Source organism: Siphateles boraxobius, unplaced genomic scaffold (assembly GCF_051911475.1).
Source record: "Siphateles boraxobius isolate OS27281-9 unplaced genomic scaffold, OSU_SipBor_1 25, whole genome shotgun sequence".
In the NCBI taxonomy this organism is placed as follows: domain Eukaryota; kingdom Metazoa; phylum Chordata; class Actinopteri; order Cypriniformes; family Leuciscidae; genus Siphateles; species Siphateles boraxobius.
The window spans coordinates 16,488,430-16,504,583 of NW_027508866.1; the positions used below are offsets into that span (position 1 = coordinate 16,488,430).

The 16,154-nt window shown below is 37.5% G+C and overlaps 1 protein-coding gene and 1 long non-coding RNA gene across 6 annotated transcripts in view; one reads left to right on the top strand and one right to left on the bottom strand.

Annotated features, from left to right (window-relative positions):
• The window catches only part of LOC143750108 (uncharacterized), a 204,810-nt gene that overhangs the window by 111,129 nt on the left and 77,527 nt on the right, over window positions 1-16,154 (bottom strand). The gene's annotated exons all lie outside the window — the stretch shown is intronic.
• Window positions 1-16,154, top strand: part of gfra2b (GDNF family receptor alpha 2b) — a 76,738-nt gene that overhangs the window by 57,621 nt on the left and 2,963 nt on the right. For both annotated transcript variants that reach the window (XM_077242942.1, XM_077242943.1), the window contains exons 5-7: window positions 7,493-7,602; window positions 8,133-8,273; window positions 8,498-8,685. In XM_077242942.1, coding sequence (XP_077099057.1) covers window positions 7,493-7,602; window positions 8,133-8,273; window positions 8,498-8,685 — 439 coding nt within the window. The remainder of the gene's footprint in view (window positions 1-7,492; window positions 7,603-8,132; window positions 8,274-8,497; window positions 8,686-16,154) is intronic.

A 16,154-nucleotide genomic window follows, 5' to 3' on the forward strand; every position in this document is an offset into this window, starting at 1 on the left:
AATATGTGCCATAAAAGCCTGATGCATCATACAATATGCTAGAAAACATAAAACATATTTTATGATTAAAGCTTGTCTAAAACGTATTTTGTCTAAAGCGTCAATAAACTGTTCTGTTAAAAATGTATTATTTCATGCTTTACAGGGTTAAATAACTTATATTTTCTTTAAGTTAATATAATATAATAACTGATATTATATTTTTCTTACAATAAAATTCATATGATAGTATTAATATTTAAAAACAATGTAGTATTTTATCAAAATTTTTAAAGACATGCTTGGTGGGAGCATAAAAATGTACTGCATTGTAGGAATAACCAATATATAAAACAAACCAACAGAAAACAACAGGGTGAGGGAAATGTGTGCAAGCATGACATTTTATCCATCCTGAATTTAACAAGCTTACTGCATCCTTAACTCTGGCTCTTATTACACGAATGGCCACTGGGCTCCAGACCCTTTGTCCTCCAACACTGTATGATTTGTGAACTGAGAGAAAAGTGAGGGCCCCCACCAGGCCAACCTGAGGTCTTTGGCTGCCCTTTCTATCTGTCATAGCCTCCAGAAATCTCCCATAGCAGGAGACTGGAGGACATCCAACAACAGAACTGACTCAGTGAAGTGGCCAGGCTGAGAGATACAGTAAACAGAAACACTCATGTATTGTTATCCCTGACTTGAATAACTTTCCGAGACCCTGCCATTTATTTTTTCCTCTGTAAAGGGCATTTAGTTTGTAATCTTAAAGAGGACATGAGCCCTATCTATCTGTCTGCCTATCTATCTATCTATCTATCTATCTATCTATCTATCTATCTATCTATCTATCTATCTATCTATCTATCTATCTATCTATCTATCTATCCAACTAACTATCTGTCCGTCCATCCATCCATCTATCCATCCGGCCATCCATCCATCCGTCTGTCTGTCTGTCTGTCTATTTATCTATCATCTACCTACCTACCTACCAACCTTATTGCTTACCAAAATATAGTTTGTTTTCAAATCAGGGTATTATTTTACAAGAAAGACATTGTTTATTGTCCTCTTTATATAATTTTAAGGTAAAACTTTATTTTGCTGTGTCCTTGTTACACTTTACATGTAATTACTATAGTAATAACTATAAAATATGCATAATTACATGCAACTAACTCTAAACCAAACCCTAATCCTATAATATATCATTTTTGCTGGGTCTCCGAAGGATAAAATATCCTTATGTTGACAAGTAAATGTGAAGAAGAGCAATCATTTTATTTTCCTAGATATGTAATCTACTGTAGCAAAAGACCATACCATTCTAAATTAACACTAAGTATTTACAAAAATGTAATTTTTATTTGAATGTTTAATGGTGCATTTTGATACATTTCAAATACTTCTTTGATGCTTTTTTGATGCCATACCTGAACAGAAATAAGATTTACCTGAGCTTTTGACAGTGTCCAAAACCATTTTGAATAAGCTACCATACATATGAAGCTTTGGCTTAAGCTTAAATGTTGAAAAAGCCAGTCGTAGACTCTTATTTTAGTCAGGTGACATGGATATTAGATTCAGTGTGCCTGCAGGAGTTGTGTAAATGATTCATGGTCTTATTTCTTAGACTTAATGGTCATGGTCCTGAATCCCGCTGGACCTCCGGACTTCTTAGAAAGATACTAATTTATCCACACAAGCGTAAAAATATGCACAAGCAGGAAGTAAATCCAATTAAAAGTAGGTACAAAGTTTAGAGTTTAAATACCAGTCATAATGCTTCTCTTTCATTTAACTTTTTATTTTAACATTTTATTGCCATGTAAACCCAGCAAGAATGGGTATTATTGATCAGTGTCATAGAATAATTAAGTCACAATTTTTCTGACAGTGATTCATAGATTTGTGTTGATATAGTTCGATTGCTCCCTCCTCCCCTTGCCCTCACAGGATTGTGTTCACATTATATTATTTGGGTCTGAATCGTGGTGCATCATCAAAGCTGTTTACCCCGTTTTTTGGTAACGACGACACAGGAGAAGGTGGCAAAGTGCATAGCGTTGCTCACCTCACTTTTATATTTTTGTTTTTGGTCGTTTGGTTTTGTTATCTAAGCATAAACATAACTGCACTTGCGTACATCTGCCGCGAATGTGCTGCAAATGCTCTAAAGAACGAAGAAGTCTATTTCTGCTGAATTCAAACAGAAATTAAATATAAACACAGTTTTGTCGAATCATACACATTCAATAACAGCAGCAAATCATACGCGTTTATATCAGCAACAAACCGTACCAGACCCAGACCACCCTTTTTATGCAGACTCGGGTACAGTTCACGAGTTCCGAAGGCAACAATCGAATCGAATTCTGACGTCAATCGAACCCGGGTGCACACCAAAAGTGCTAGTGTGAAGGTGTGTTTACACTTGGCAGGTGTGGTTAGAATAAAACGAACTCTGGTACGATTGCTCTGTTAGAGCGGCTCATTTGAATAACCGTGAACGCTGCCATCTGAACCCTGGTGCGCACCAAACAAGCAGGCCGAGACAATCCTATATATGTCATATTTGTCATCATAGTCGCAGTGTTGCCCATCACAGTTCGGTACAGGCATCAGAACCGTGTCTCCTTGCAGCAGATCTTCGTTTATGACTTCACACATTTTATAAGCTCTTTAAGAGTTTTTAGCTCCATCATATACTGACATATGTATGTATGGGGTGGGGGGTATTGGTATCTTTTGGTTCAGTGTTAAAAATGACGGTCTGAGCGCTAAGTGTACCAGGACTAAATGTATCATTTTCTTTTTTGGCCCGTACCAAAAGAACCAAGAGAACTGAACTACAAGTGTGAACAAGCTAAATGGTGTGTCAGAAAAGTGTCAGAAAAATGTCAGAAAGGACATGCTAAAGTTGAAGTGCACTGAACATGAAGAACCATGTTCAAATGAAGTGTAAAAAGGAAGAGACACGCCTTAAAATTCCATTCTTGAAATATTTGGCCTTGATACTTTGCTTGTCTAAATGTGTGCTGTTTATTGTTTGTGGATATCCATGCTGGACTGAGGCCAGAGTATGAAGAGGACCAGAACCCAAACCATCTGTTCCTAAGTCATCTGTGATAAAAACTCCAATTAGGAAATGACTGGGCAACAATGATATGCTGCTGAAGAATTAAACATATTTTTCATCTTAAAGGTACACTCAGTAATTTTGTGAAAGTTAAAATAGTTTTACACTTAAAAATAATCAATGAAAGAATATAAATTTACTCTTACACTCTCAGACATATTAGTCTTCTAAAACAAAGTTTATTCTGCATGGAGCAGGTCACCAACTTATTGGCTCCACCATTTCTACGTCATTTGACCAGCCTTGCAAATACTTTACTTTATATACTGTATTTTTAGCCAGTGCAGAGAGAACCAAGTCTAAACAAAGCAAAAATAATTCAGATGCAACATTATGTTGTCCAGCGTGATGGTTTGGGTCAGCATATATGCAATCCACCAGACAGTTGAGACAGAATGAATAATAAAACTAACAGCTTTGAAGCAAGGCACCAGTGATTAGTAAAAAAACTTCATCTTCCAGGCCACTACGTGTCAATATGTGGGGCAGTCAATATCAATATGTGGGGCAGCCACTACTTGTCAATATGTGGGGCAGTCATTGCCTAATGGTAACAGAGTTGAACTGGTGACACAAAGGTTGCTGGTTCGATTCCAGTACCGGCAGGAATATGACTGAGGTGTCTTTGAGCAAGGCACCTAACCCCCAATCGCTCCCTGGGCGCCACTCAAGGCTGCCCGCTGCTCCGGGTGTGTGTATCCACGTTTGCAGTGTCTGTGTGTTCACTACTCACTACTCTGCTCCTAATGTGTGTGCACTTACTTGGATGGGTTAAATCCAAACAGAGGTCAAATTCCAAGTATGGGTTACCATACTTGGCCATCACGTGTCACTTTCACTTTCAATATAAATACCAAAATCATTGGGCAAAGCCGTTGTCATGACAAATCGGGTCTAATACTAATACATTAATGGTCATTATAACATAGTTCAAACCGCTTTTATAATAACATGATTTTGTAGGAATTGTAATCAGGCGCTAAAGAGAGTAACTATTAAAAGTAATTGGAGCCAATGGGATCGCTTGGGGTCCTAACAGAGACCCGATTTTGAGAGAGGACCTGATTTGTCACCACACCAAAAATGCAGTTAAATTACTTTTTACTTAAGAAAACAAAAAAGTAGCTAAACAACACTGAAGCAATTTAAAGTCAATGTCTTTTTAATATAAAAAAAATATCAGATTATATATGTTTTGCAAAAATCAATCTCGCATTAACAAAATCTCACAAAATCTCATTAACATGAATGTTTGGTGAGATAGTTTAATACGAACATTTGTGTACCGTCAATGTGACATATTCTATAGTTTGTTTAATTAAATTAGAATTGTATGAATATTTTGTCAGAACCTCTAGTAAAATGTGTTATTTTATTTAGTTTTCTGTTCAGAATCGTGGAGAATCATCATCTCTATTTGAAGCAAAATAAAATAAAAATCGTGATTTTCAGTTTAACCAAAATCGTGCAGCTCTAGAATAAAGCATTCATTTGATAGATTCAGCTGACTTACCGTTTTGACAATCAGTTGTTTAAAGAGAAATTAAAAACCAAACCCGGTAATTATTTTTCTGTAACCCTTGTTCATCATCTGCAAGTCACCACAGCTTTCACTAACTCCAGTTAGAGAATGATTGGATGATTTCTGCACAGGATGTTTGGCAACGAGAGAGTGACATCCGTTTAGAGATGTCCCTGAATGACATAGCGGGCTGATGATGTCTCCTGAGGGCAGCGGGTAATAGTAATGCTGATGATGAAGGTTTAACACTCCAGCCCTGCAAACCTGTTACCTGGGGCATTCATTTACACATATCTATTCTGCTTCCTTGAGCCAGCCAGAATGTAATTAACAATGTAAATCATCAGCTCCACTGAGGGATCCGTTCATTTAGGCAAGCATCGTTATTATGTTCCTGGTTTAATAGAAAAACAAGGCAGTCCGTGTTCATCTTTCCTGCTTTGCCATTCAAAAAAACTCAAACCTCACCATATAACCTCATTTTGTCATCTAAAAATATACTTCATGTATCAACCAAAATAAAGGAGATGTTTGTAATTTTTTAATGTTAAAATGTTCTTCTATCCTAGCCATTTGTGGTGGGGGGGACCCACAAGTAATCTGTAAATTGATTCCCACAAATAAATAAATTCATGTGCTTTTAACATTGCTCTCTTTGAGTTTGACCCAGCCACAGCTCAACCAATAGTATGAGTTAGGGGCGGGGTTATCGTTCTGGATGACCGATAGCAGATGGGGGAGTGTTTTTTGGGAACATGTCTGACAACAATCATTGTTTTAATTTTGGTGGTTTACAAATGACACACTCCACCTTTAACTGGTTTTATTCAAATCAAATAAATTATTGTTAATAAATAGCCCTAAATACATTGGATTCCAGGTCTGAAAATATTATGACGGGCATACACTGTGCAATTTCCGTGCGATTTCAGCAAGGTACCTACTCACACTGAACGAGTAGATCGCATGCGATGTAAAGCTAAAGCTCAGGATTTATGTGCTCACACTATACGGTCCGATCATGGAGCTGTGGCTTGACTGCTCACACTGTACGTGTGAAATATGCGCGATAGACCATAATAGCGTGTATCAAAACAAGCATCAGCTATCAATATAAGAAGATTGAGGATTTCCAATTTATGTATTAAATTATTATTAATATTATTGTATTATTAGGGAAGCCCTACTTTTATAGGGCTTTACTATTATAATTAATTTGCCACGCAATCATTTCATAGCGCATCACCGCATAACCAACGCGTAGTGAGGATAAAAGTTTACATAGACTGATAGAATATTCATGATCTCTGCATAGAACTTGAAGTAAGTGAGGTAACATGCTGAATTCACATGAAACTTTTCTTCAGTGGCCTTAAAATGACTTAAACAGATACGATTGTGGCAAGATAATATTTTTTTTGTTTTTTTGTTTTATATTTTATATATATAATATTTTGAACAAGTAAATTTAATTGCCACAATATTTGACATTACTACTTTTATCCATCAAGGATACGCTTATACAGTGTCCCATTTTGTGCAGTCTTAGTGTGTCATGTGTATTTGACAGTGTATCTCACTTCTCACTTCATATTGTTTAAATTGACGGTTACAACTGACCCCATGTAACAACCCTCCAAAGTCTCGGCTAGTTGCACTATGTAAACAAGGTCTTAAACTTCAGCTCTGGAAATTAAAGCTATGATGTAGTTGAGAATTAACATAATTGAGTAATATCTTTGAACTGCTATTGCCATAATTCGGGAGCACTTCAGTTCGCCCTTTCAGAGCCGTCCACTTTGGATTGTGTCTCATCAGCATGCACCGCTCCTTGATTGCTGATTTTACATACCTTGCTGGTTTTTTTGTTGTTGTTGCTGTGAGTCACGGTTTCAGTTATCTAGAGATAAAGCTTGGGGTGAATATACAGCACAAAAAGCATCAGAGGCACATCCATTTCCATGTCAATAAAGCAGAGTAGAAAGGATGACCTTTTCGGCCAGTGCCCATGAGAACGAAGCAGATAACAATCTTTGTTCTGGGAGGTAAACACCCTGCTGGCAACACCTATGGACCCCACTGTAAGAACGGTTCAGTTAATATTCACACCGTAGCTGAGTTGGTGAGTCAGGGGTTCATAGTGCTGCAAAGGATGATTCACTATTAATCAGGGCCTTTGGAGGAGGGCGCCAAGCCTGAGATCTCATTCTCGCTCGCGTTATTTGAGGGAAGGCTGTATCGTGCTTTTATTCAGAGTTTGTGTGTGCAAAATGCTCGGGGAGAGAGTTCATACTCAAGAATAAGTACTAATGTGACCCCCTGCCCACCGCAGGTCTAGTGCTTGAAGCAATCTGTTGCTGAATGCACATAACCCCCTAGGAAGAGGCTGTTTGAGGGAGATTGCTCGAGTTGGAGAAATACCGCATGGAGTCGAGCAGAAAATGGCCTTCAATTGGAACCCCACTAGACACTAGTTAGGCCTGACAGAATGCATCTCATATTGCACATTCACTGCTGCATATTGTTTCTGTCTTGTATATTTGAGCACCAATGATAGCGGATGTAGCGGCGGCAATAAATAGCTGCAAGAATAAATCTTCCTTTATAGCTTGATCAAAAGAAGTTTGACTCTTGGAGCACCTTGTAGAGAGGAAGTACAGACGGCGGTTATTTGAATGGATGATAATCCATGCTCTCTATAGCGTCATGCACCGTAATTCTGCTTTATAAATATATAGATAGACTAGTTGGGTTATTCAGGCATGCATCTAAATCCTTTTCAGTAAAATGTGCTAAAAATGTTATGGGCCTCTTAAATTCTATAATTTGTTTTGTTTTTGGACTAGATCCAGGCTGGCAGACTTCCACATGAATTGCCAGACGACACCACATTCAATAACAAGCTGTCCTAATGATAACTACCACGGTTGTCTGGTGTCCTACGTTGGACTCATTGGTGAGTGATTATGGAAAAAATCTGTTGCTCAGCAATAATAAGAATTTGGAACTGCATTTTAATGGACTGTTTGGAACATGTATTTTGTCTTCTTTGGCTGTTTCAATAAGTGATGCATCAGGAATTTTACTTTTAAGAAAGATAATAAAGAACAGGAGAACCGATGAAGGCTGGGGGAATTCAAACAAGGGGTGTGTGTGCGTGTTTGTGTGTGCGCGCATGTGCGTGGGTCTGTGTGAATTTTCAAAAAAATTATCTAAAATAATTACTACGTCTAGTGTAAATTAGGACTGCAAACCTTTAGAGAATTATTTTAATTGCATCCTTTTAGCCTTTTGGAATAAATCCTGGAGGGTTAAAAATCCAGGGTCATGCTATGAACAAATGTATCTCTAGAAGAGAGAAGACCAACAACCTCTGGCCATTATACTGAGCCAAACAGCACATTATACTCCAGATAGTGAGACCTATAAACCAGCATGTTCCCATTTCATGAATATTTATGAGAATCTCTACCCTTGGCCTTACAGGATCAGATGTGACTCCAAACTATGTGGATGCCAGCCACACCAACATCACCATTTCCCCTTGGTGTGGCTGTCGAGGCAGTGGAAATCACGAAGCTGAGTGCGAGACCTTCCTCCGAGACTTCAGAGAGAACACTTGCCTGAGTGAGTGGAGATACAATTTCACCTAACCTAACGACTCACGTCATGAACAGCCATCCTTATGGGCTTAACCTGATGGCATATCAATGAGAAATGCTATGTCTTACGGGCATGTGATCTCTTTTGCAGATGGTCTGTTTTTTCCTACCTGAAAGTTTCATGGCCTTTTTATGCATGATTTTTTAACATTTTTATTTGCACATGTGTCCGTTTGTTTCGGTGTGCAGGAAACGCTATCCATGCATTTGGTTATGGCACGGATGCAGGTTTAGTTCCTATCACGGAGTCTCTGTCAGCAGTCCCATCAGTACGGACCAATCTGCAACCGGCTATCATCACCAAACATGTCATCAACTCCAATGATGTCAAGCAAATAGACAGTGGATGTGTTTTCTCCACATGCGCTAACCTTCAGGTAGGTCTGAAAATGTTGTTGTCAATTACATTTTGTTATTACCCAGTGATTCCAAGGCTAAAAATTAAGGAATTCAAAGGTTGTGTGCAGTTTTTCGATTCTAAAATACTGTAAACCGCTATGCTGAGGTGTTTTCAACACTGGTTTTGTTTGTTTGAGAATCCCGACCAGCCTGGCACAGCAACAGCTCAACCAATGGTGTGGGTTTGGGGCTGAATTTCTAGCTAATTACAGACAACTGGAGTGTTTAGGAAATCTTTTGGAAACGGTCATAATTTTTGCCAATTTTGGTTATAAAGTTCCTAAGTCTATGGTTTTACCACGGAATTGGGATACTTTTAAAACTGTTGCCACGGGTTGATTTTTTTTTTCATGAAATATTCCATAACTTACATTTGACTGAAATACTTGTATTGAAATTATTTACTCCCAATTTAGGGTCTACTAATGATAAAACCATGCTAGATTATATTTTTGTGAGGGGCACTGGTGTAAAGATGTACTATAGGACATGGACCAAATAGAAAGTATAATCAGAACAAGATCTTAAAAATGTAAATAGTTCATTTTCAAATAGCTTAAAAATAAAGGATTATCACCTACACCAAACGATTTTGTTCACCAGCTGTCAGCCTTAACCCTCTGAGGTCTAAGGGGTTTTTGGGGTCCTTGAGGTGTTCTGACATGCTCTGACATTTGTGTTTTTTTCAGTTATTTATAAACATGTTAATGGCAAAGGTGTAAATTCACTCTATATAGCACAAACGGGGCTACCGTAATATGTGAGCAACATGTATGTACATGTTTGTATTTTTTAGAGAATAATGTTTATGCGTGGTTATTGAAAAAACTAAAACTTAAAGTGTCTGAAATAAGGCCACAAAACACATACTACCTATGAGTCCACAAGACTTTTGACTAATGAGTGTTGTTGCCTAGAATTTTTGCTTCAAAATGATTTGAAAATCATCCTGCCTAATCATTTACACAAAACAATACATTTATTTAAATTTTATAAGATACCTTTTGTTTGGAAAGGCAATATGTGTGGAGGCGTGTCCACACCTGAGAAGACAAAGGCCGGATAATGTGCCACATACATAATGAGCTGCATATTAATTAGCCCTTTCACACAGGTGTGTCACAGGATCCCAAAGAATGCAAGGACAAAATAAATTATCTATATATACATATTTTACAATTAGAAATTGTAACCAATTACAAATAGGTTACAATTACAACAACAATTACAATTTTAACAATATTTCAAGTGTATTTCTTTGTAAAAAGTATACATTTTATCTTACGTATTAAAAAAGGGTAAGGATTCATTCGTTTGAATATTGAAACAAACACTATAATAACATCTTAGTTGATAATTCAATATACATACTTTATTTTTGACAAAACATCATACTATAGTATATTTAACTATGAGCAGAAATTGGTGAACAAAAGCGTACCTATTTAATGTGACAGTATTCTTTTTTTATAGTCAAAACTTTATAATATATCCAAAACTAATCACAAAATCTTGTCTAAACATTCCTATTTAGTCTGTAACATATTGTGTATGATATATTAGCATATACATGTGAATTTGCAGTTTGTTGCTTATACAGACATTTTATTTCAACATATTTCAGTCTATTTTTACTCATCTTAATAGGCTATAGCAATATAGTTTGGATGTGTTCATGTAAACATAACGTTTACTAATGTAGGTGCGAGAGTGAATGAACGGCAGACACGCGCTGTATAACTGTAGTAAACAAAGTTTGCGCGCCTGTGCCGTTCATTCATCATTTAGCCTACACACAGACACGCAATTCATATTTAATGCTGTTTACAGTCAGACACTATTCAATTTCGCGATTAGAACAAAGCACTTAAGAATAAATGACTTACTACATCAGCTGGATCCGTTGCTCCTCGAAATGAAACTACCAGCACTTCTGGTACATTTTCCAGGGTTATTAGATAGTATTATTCCTCACAGCGAAAGGATACGCTGTGTACACAGCTGTAGTAAGATACTTACTAAACACGATGTGTTTTATAATCCAGCTGGTGGGCGTTGGCATGTTTAAATGGCTTGCCTTAGATCATTTGCGTTTGAATACCGCGCGCTCTCCGTGGGCGTGGCACATTAACGCGTAATCAGGTATAATGAGCTGGAAAGAAAAAGACTGACATCTCTCTCTTTTCATACAGATTACATAAACTGAGAATATTTGTTTTTTACATAAATTAATTCATTTAAAAGAAGAGAGTTCAAGCTTCATTATGGAAAAACACTCGTGCCTGTATGACAAGTATTCGCGGAATTACAGTTAATTTTCGGACGCGTTTCAGAATGGACTTAACTGACAGAGAGAAGGCAGAACGCACATCATGTTTGTTTTTCTTTATTTGGCGAAAAGCACAAAACTTTGTTTTTATTGTGAGTATCCACAAAAAAAATAGACACTTATCAGGATCTAATGATGTACAACACATAATATGTAAGATCAAAATCTAAAACTATCGCCCGCGCGAAAGTCGACCTCAGAGGGTTAAGGTAATGTGAAAAGTACAGTGATTATGTATTTCAATATGTATTTTAGGTATGTCAGTGGCATAGTTTGAGTTACGGCATTTGGGCTAGTTTAATTAGTCATTGGGCTAGTTGGCCAATGGGTTGTTTTTATTATGCTTAAGCCATGTGTCCACCAAAGTGTTTTTAGCTCTGAAAATTAGGGCTGGTCCGAATACCATTTTTTGAGCTTCGAAGCTTCGGTAGTAATGAACATCGAATATTCGAAGCTTCGGCGAGAGGGGGCTGAACATGTTCTTTTCACTAATAAAGGCAGGAATCTCTGTGTGGGTCTGTCTTTTTGCATTTTGATTATTTCGAGAACCGTTCATCCAACCGACTTCACAAGGGAGTGCAGTGTTGCATTTGGTGCAATATAGATGGACACGCGAGACGCGACACATTCAGAATTAATAAACTTTTAGTCAGCTACAGAACAGCGCGAGCGGGAAGCAGCGCACCTCACGCGGGCAGGGTTTATATGCTCCGAGAACGGACACTCCACTATGATATAAAACGCACACACACAGGTCTGTTAAATTAAGCAATACTTTTAAGGTAGTCTAATATTTTTCTGACTAACAAATTACTGACACAGTAAAGGGTAGATTTAAATAAAGAAAAACGAAATTTAAATAAAGAAAAAAATTAATTTAAATAAGGAAAAACGAAATTTAAATAAAGAAAAAAATAAATTTAAATAAAGAAAAACGAAACTTAAATAAAGAAAAACGAAACTTAAATAAAGAAAAACGAAATTTAAATAAAGAAAAATGAAACTTAAATAAAGAAAAAACGAAATTTAAATAAAGAAAAATGAAACTTAAATAAAGAAAAAACTAAATTTAAATAAAGAAAAACGAAATTAAGTTAAATTAAAAACGAGATTAATTTAGATTGATAATAACGGGTAAAAGGCTAATACATTTTGTTTCTATTATTCTATTTTCCACAATGTCAAAGCAACGCAGCTTAACCCAAAACACAAGCTCAGGCATGCACTTCGGTCCATACAAACTCCGCTGTTCTGCGCTCTAGCCAGAGAACACTCCCGTTGCAGTTAGGCGTCGGTTCTATTTCTAGCATGCACGCATTTTCCGCGTGGCTCGAGCCGCGCCTGATTCGCGTGTTTCACACAGGCAGTGTGCAATCTCCAACCTGTTAACATGGGAGCTGAAATAAAAACGTACATGCCACACAGCTGAGACGCTCACGCCATGCAGCCAGTGTGTCGCCGGCCTTATTCAAGCGCGAGTGAGAACCGTTTCGCGGGGGATCCCAGGTGTGCAAAAAAACAAAACAAAAACGAATATTCGAATGTCAAATTTTCAAATCAAATACCAACCCACCGAACGAATATTCGAATATTCTGGTCCAGCCCTACTGAAAATGCTTAGCTGGGGGTGCTTGAGAGCTCTTCGACGGCACAGCAGTTTATTTTTTCCAGTTGAGGATCTGTGGTTGCCATGATACGGAATATCCACTTAAGTGTTACTAGTATCTGATTTTATAGATTGTTTGTTTCTGCATATAAAAATGATGACATGTAAAGTACTTGCTCTGGCTCTTGTTTTAAATGATTTTTGTTCCGTTGTTTTGCTTGTGTCATCTGTTGTTGTTATACAAGCGGGATGTGACAATTGGTCGGTGTGGTATTTGCCCCCCCCCCCCCTTCACTGTGATTGGACGGCTTGGGAAAAAGTGACATAAAGCCCTCAGCATAAAATAGATGTTCAGTGCTTATTTGAAAAAATACACTGGCCATAGGAAAAAATGCTTTGGTGGACACACAGCCTTATGCTAGTAGCATAGAAATCAAGCAGTTTGCTTCTTTAAAGTCATAAATTACATAAATTACCTAATATTCTCCTGGAAACCCATATTTTCTTTGTTTTTTTAGTCAGTGTAATGGGCAGTAGTGCTTGCATTTATGCTCCATTCAATTAAGATAGTCCTGTGAGTGTCACATACTAACATTAAAATTGCTCTGAATGTCAAGATTAGTGCTGAAATCTGCTTTGTGCATGTACAAAAGCAAAACACAGAAATTTCATTAAACCCTGCTTAAATCTAGGCCAAAACTTGGGGACACCGACTATTACAATCATTAAAATAACCGAGGGAAGCAGAATTCCTCTTTTTTCCTGTTTTACCTGAATATATGCAGAGTGTCTAGTGGAAGGTAAAACAATTTTGTATAATTCAATATGTAGGTGAATAATTCATAAACTAAGAGCATTTGTCAGCTCATGCAGGGGACATTCAACATGGCTGTCCACACCAACGAGGTCTGTAATTCCTGGAGAAAGTTGTCTGCCATGGCATACTGGTTAATGCACATGCTCATGAAATATTTAGCCTTGATGCTCAGATGTAAGATTAAGGTTTGAATATGGCCCATGTCATGTCCATATCCCATTTAACGCTTCTCTCTCCTCTAAATGTTATGTTGATTGTCGCATTGATCTAAAGGATGGTTTGGTTAGTATGCTTTCGCTTGCATACAGGAAGCTATGTAACCCTATGCAAATGAGTGATGTCATCATAAACACTAATTTGTCAGCTAATCCAAGTTTGAAAGGGGCTGCATTATAGAGATATGGCTTGTGTGACCACTTCTATCATATCGTGCCTTGCAGTTCTGTCCTAAGTCCTGAGGATTCAGTTATAAGCCCCTGGGTACTGAAGAAAATGACTGTAGTCTCTCATCCATGCTGAAACAAATTATGAAAACTCCACAGACAGAAATATCATGTAGTCACACGGGAAATAACTATTTTAATTTATGTCTATGGCAATTGTCATAGGAGGCAACAGTCAATCTGTGAAAAAGTGGGATCTGACATTGCTGCTCATATCTGCTCGATTACTTGGCGCGTTTACAAGTGTGTTGAAAGTGTGCTTATAGTAAAAAATGTGCGAGTATGGAATGTGTTGATTGAAAAAGCACCTGTACTCAAGAATGTCAAGTCTGTTATTATCTGTGTCTCTCATTGAAAAACCCCAGCTTTTCATAAAAACAAGGGGAAAACATCCATTTCCATAATGGTTGAATTTTCATTTTATATCATGATATTAGATTGTGATGAAAATTTTTAGGGTGGATATATTAAGGCATAACACTTTTTGCAGACAACCGATTTCCTGTTTCAAGATCAATTTACTTAAAGGGGTGGTAAAACACGATTTCACTTTTCTAACTTTAATTGTGTGAAATGTTGCTGTTTGAGCATAAACAACATCTGCAAAGTTACAATGCTCAAAGTTCAAAGCAAAGGGAGGTATTTGCTTTTAAAGAAAAGGACTACAACAAACGGCTGGTAGGGACTACACGACATTCCTCCCAGGTTAGTGACATCAGCAACCCTAAAATGTACATAAACCCCACCCCCAGGAACACACAGTCCATGTTGAGAAGAGGAAAAGTTGTTGTATAAGAGTACATTTGTGAGTCAGCTCAAACTTTAGCATCCTTCTTTTCACATGCAATAAAAAGTCAATCTGTGTGCATCTCACAACAGTTCCTATATGAGCGATTTATAGATTATCATGACAGAATATACTAATTGAAGATAGTTAACTCCACATCAGCAACATAAATTCATCAACTAACCATTCAGAGACGTCCTGTTGCATTCTACATGTTGTCACTTCTTCTTGAGTCTCTCCATCTTTGTCTGACTCTGTTTTAACATTAAAGGCAGAACAGTTTCTGTCATTTTAGTGTGTCTGCGTGAGGTTATCACAGCTGCTAACACACAAGAGCTCTTGAAACCCCGCCCTCTGAGGCAGCTCTTTTGCATTTAAAGGGCCAGGCATAAAACGGTGCGTTTTTGCTAACCCTCAAAAAGTGACAACTTTAACATGCTATATAAAAATATCTGTGTGGTATTTTGTGCTAAAACTTCACACACACACACACTCTGGGGACATCAGAGATTTATTTTACATCTTGTGGAAAGGGCATTTTACCACCCCTTTAAAGGAACACTCCACCGCTTTTGAAATAGGGCTTATTCACCTTCTTTCATACATTTAGATAGGTGGGCAAACACATTTTTGTCTCAGTGTATGCATTGTTTTAGTTTGGCAGAGCCGCTGCTAGTTTAGCTTAGCATAATGAATGGAATCATTTGTTGCCAGCTATCATGTTGTGAGTAAAAGTGATAATAAAAAAAAAACGTAATTACTCCTTTTGGCCTGCGTATTCACAACGAGTACAAATAGCAATGCAGATTAAGACTAGGCGATTTAGGCAGATATTGACTTGGGACTTTATGGGGGGAAGCACTGGCGAAGCACTGCTACTTGGGCGCAGAGATATCACGCAACACCTGAAATCTTTCAACATACAGTAGACATAGTGAATGGCGATGAACATGGTGGATTTTGTGAGAGATGAAGAGGGTGACTTCTCAGACAGTCAAGATCCAGAACCATACCTATACGAACCAGAGTTTTCAGAAGAGGAGCTGCCAGCTTTGGAAATAGACAGGAGGAGGAGACATTCTGCTTGGGTTTCTGTTTGTTTGCTTTTATTCAACAGCGTTGTTAATCCTCTGAAGTCAGTGTTTTATCTTAAAAATGAACTTTATTCATTGATTTCATGCTCTTTCTTTCTTTCTTTACCGTAAAACAGCTCTAAAAACGACATGTTTCTTGTGGGAAAAGCAATTCAAAGAATAGAATTTGTCCGTGAAACTTAATTATGGGTTTGCAGTTGTTGTTTTTTCTCACAAAGACAGGAGATGATACGTTTATGATTGTCTTGTAGTTAACGAACTGTAACTAGCTGAGAAGTTCTTGAACATGTTTAGTGCACGACTTTCCAATATCAAATGCATTTATTCTGCTTCATGGCATGTAAAAAACCCACCTGCTAAAAACACCTTGA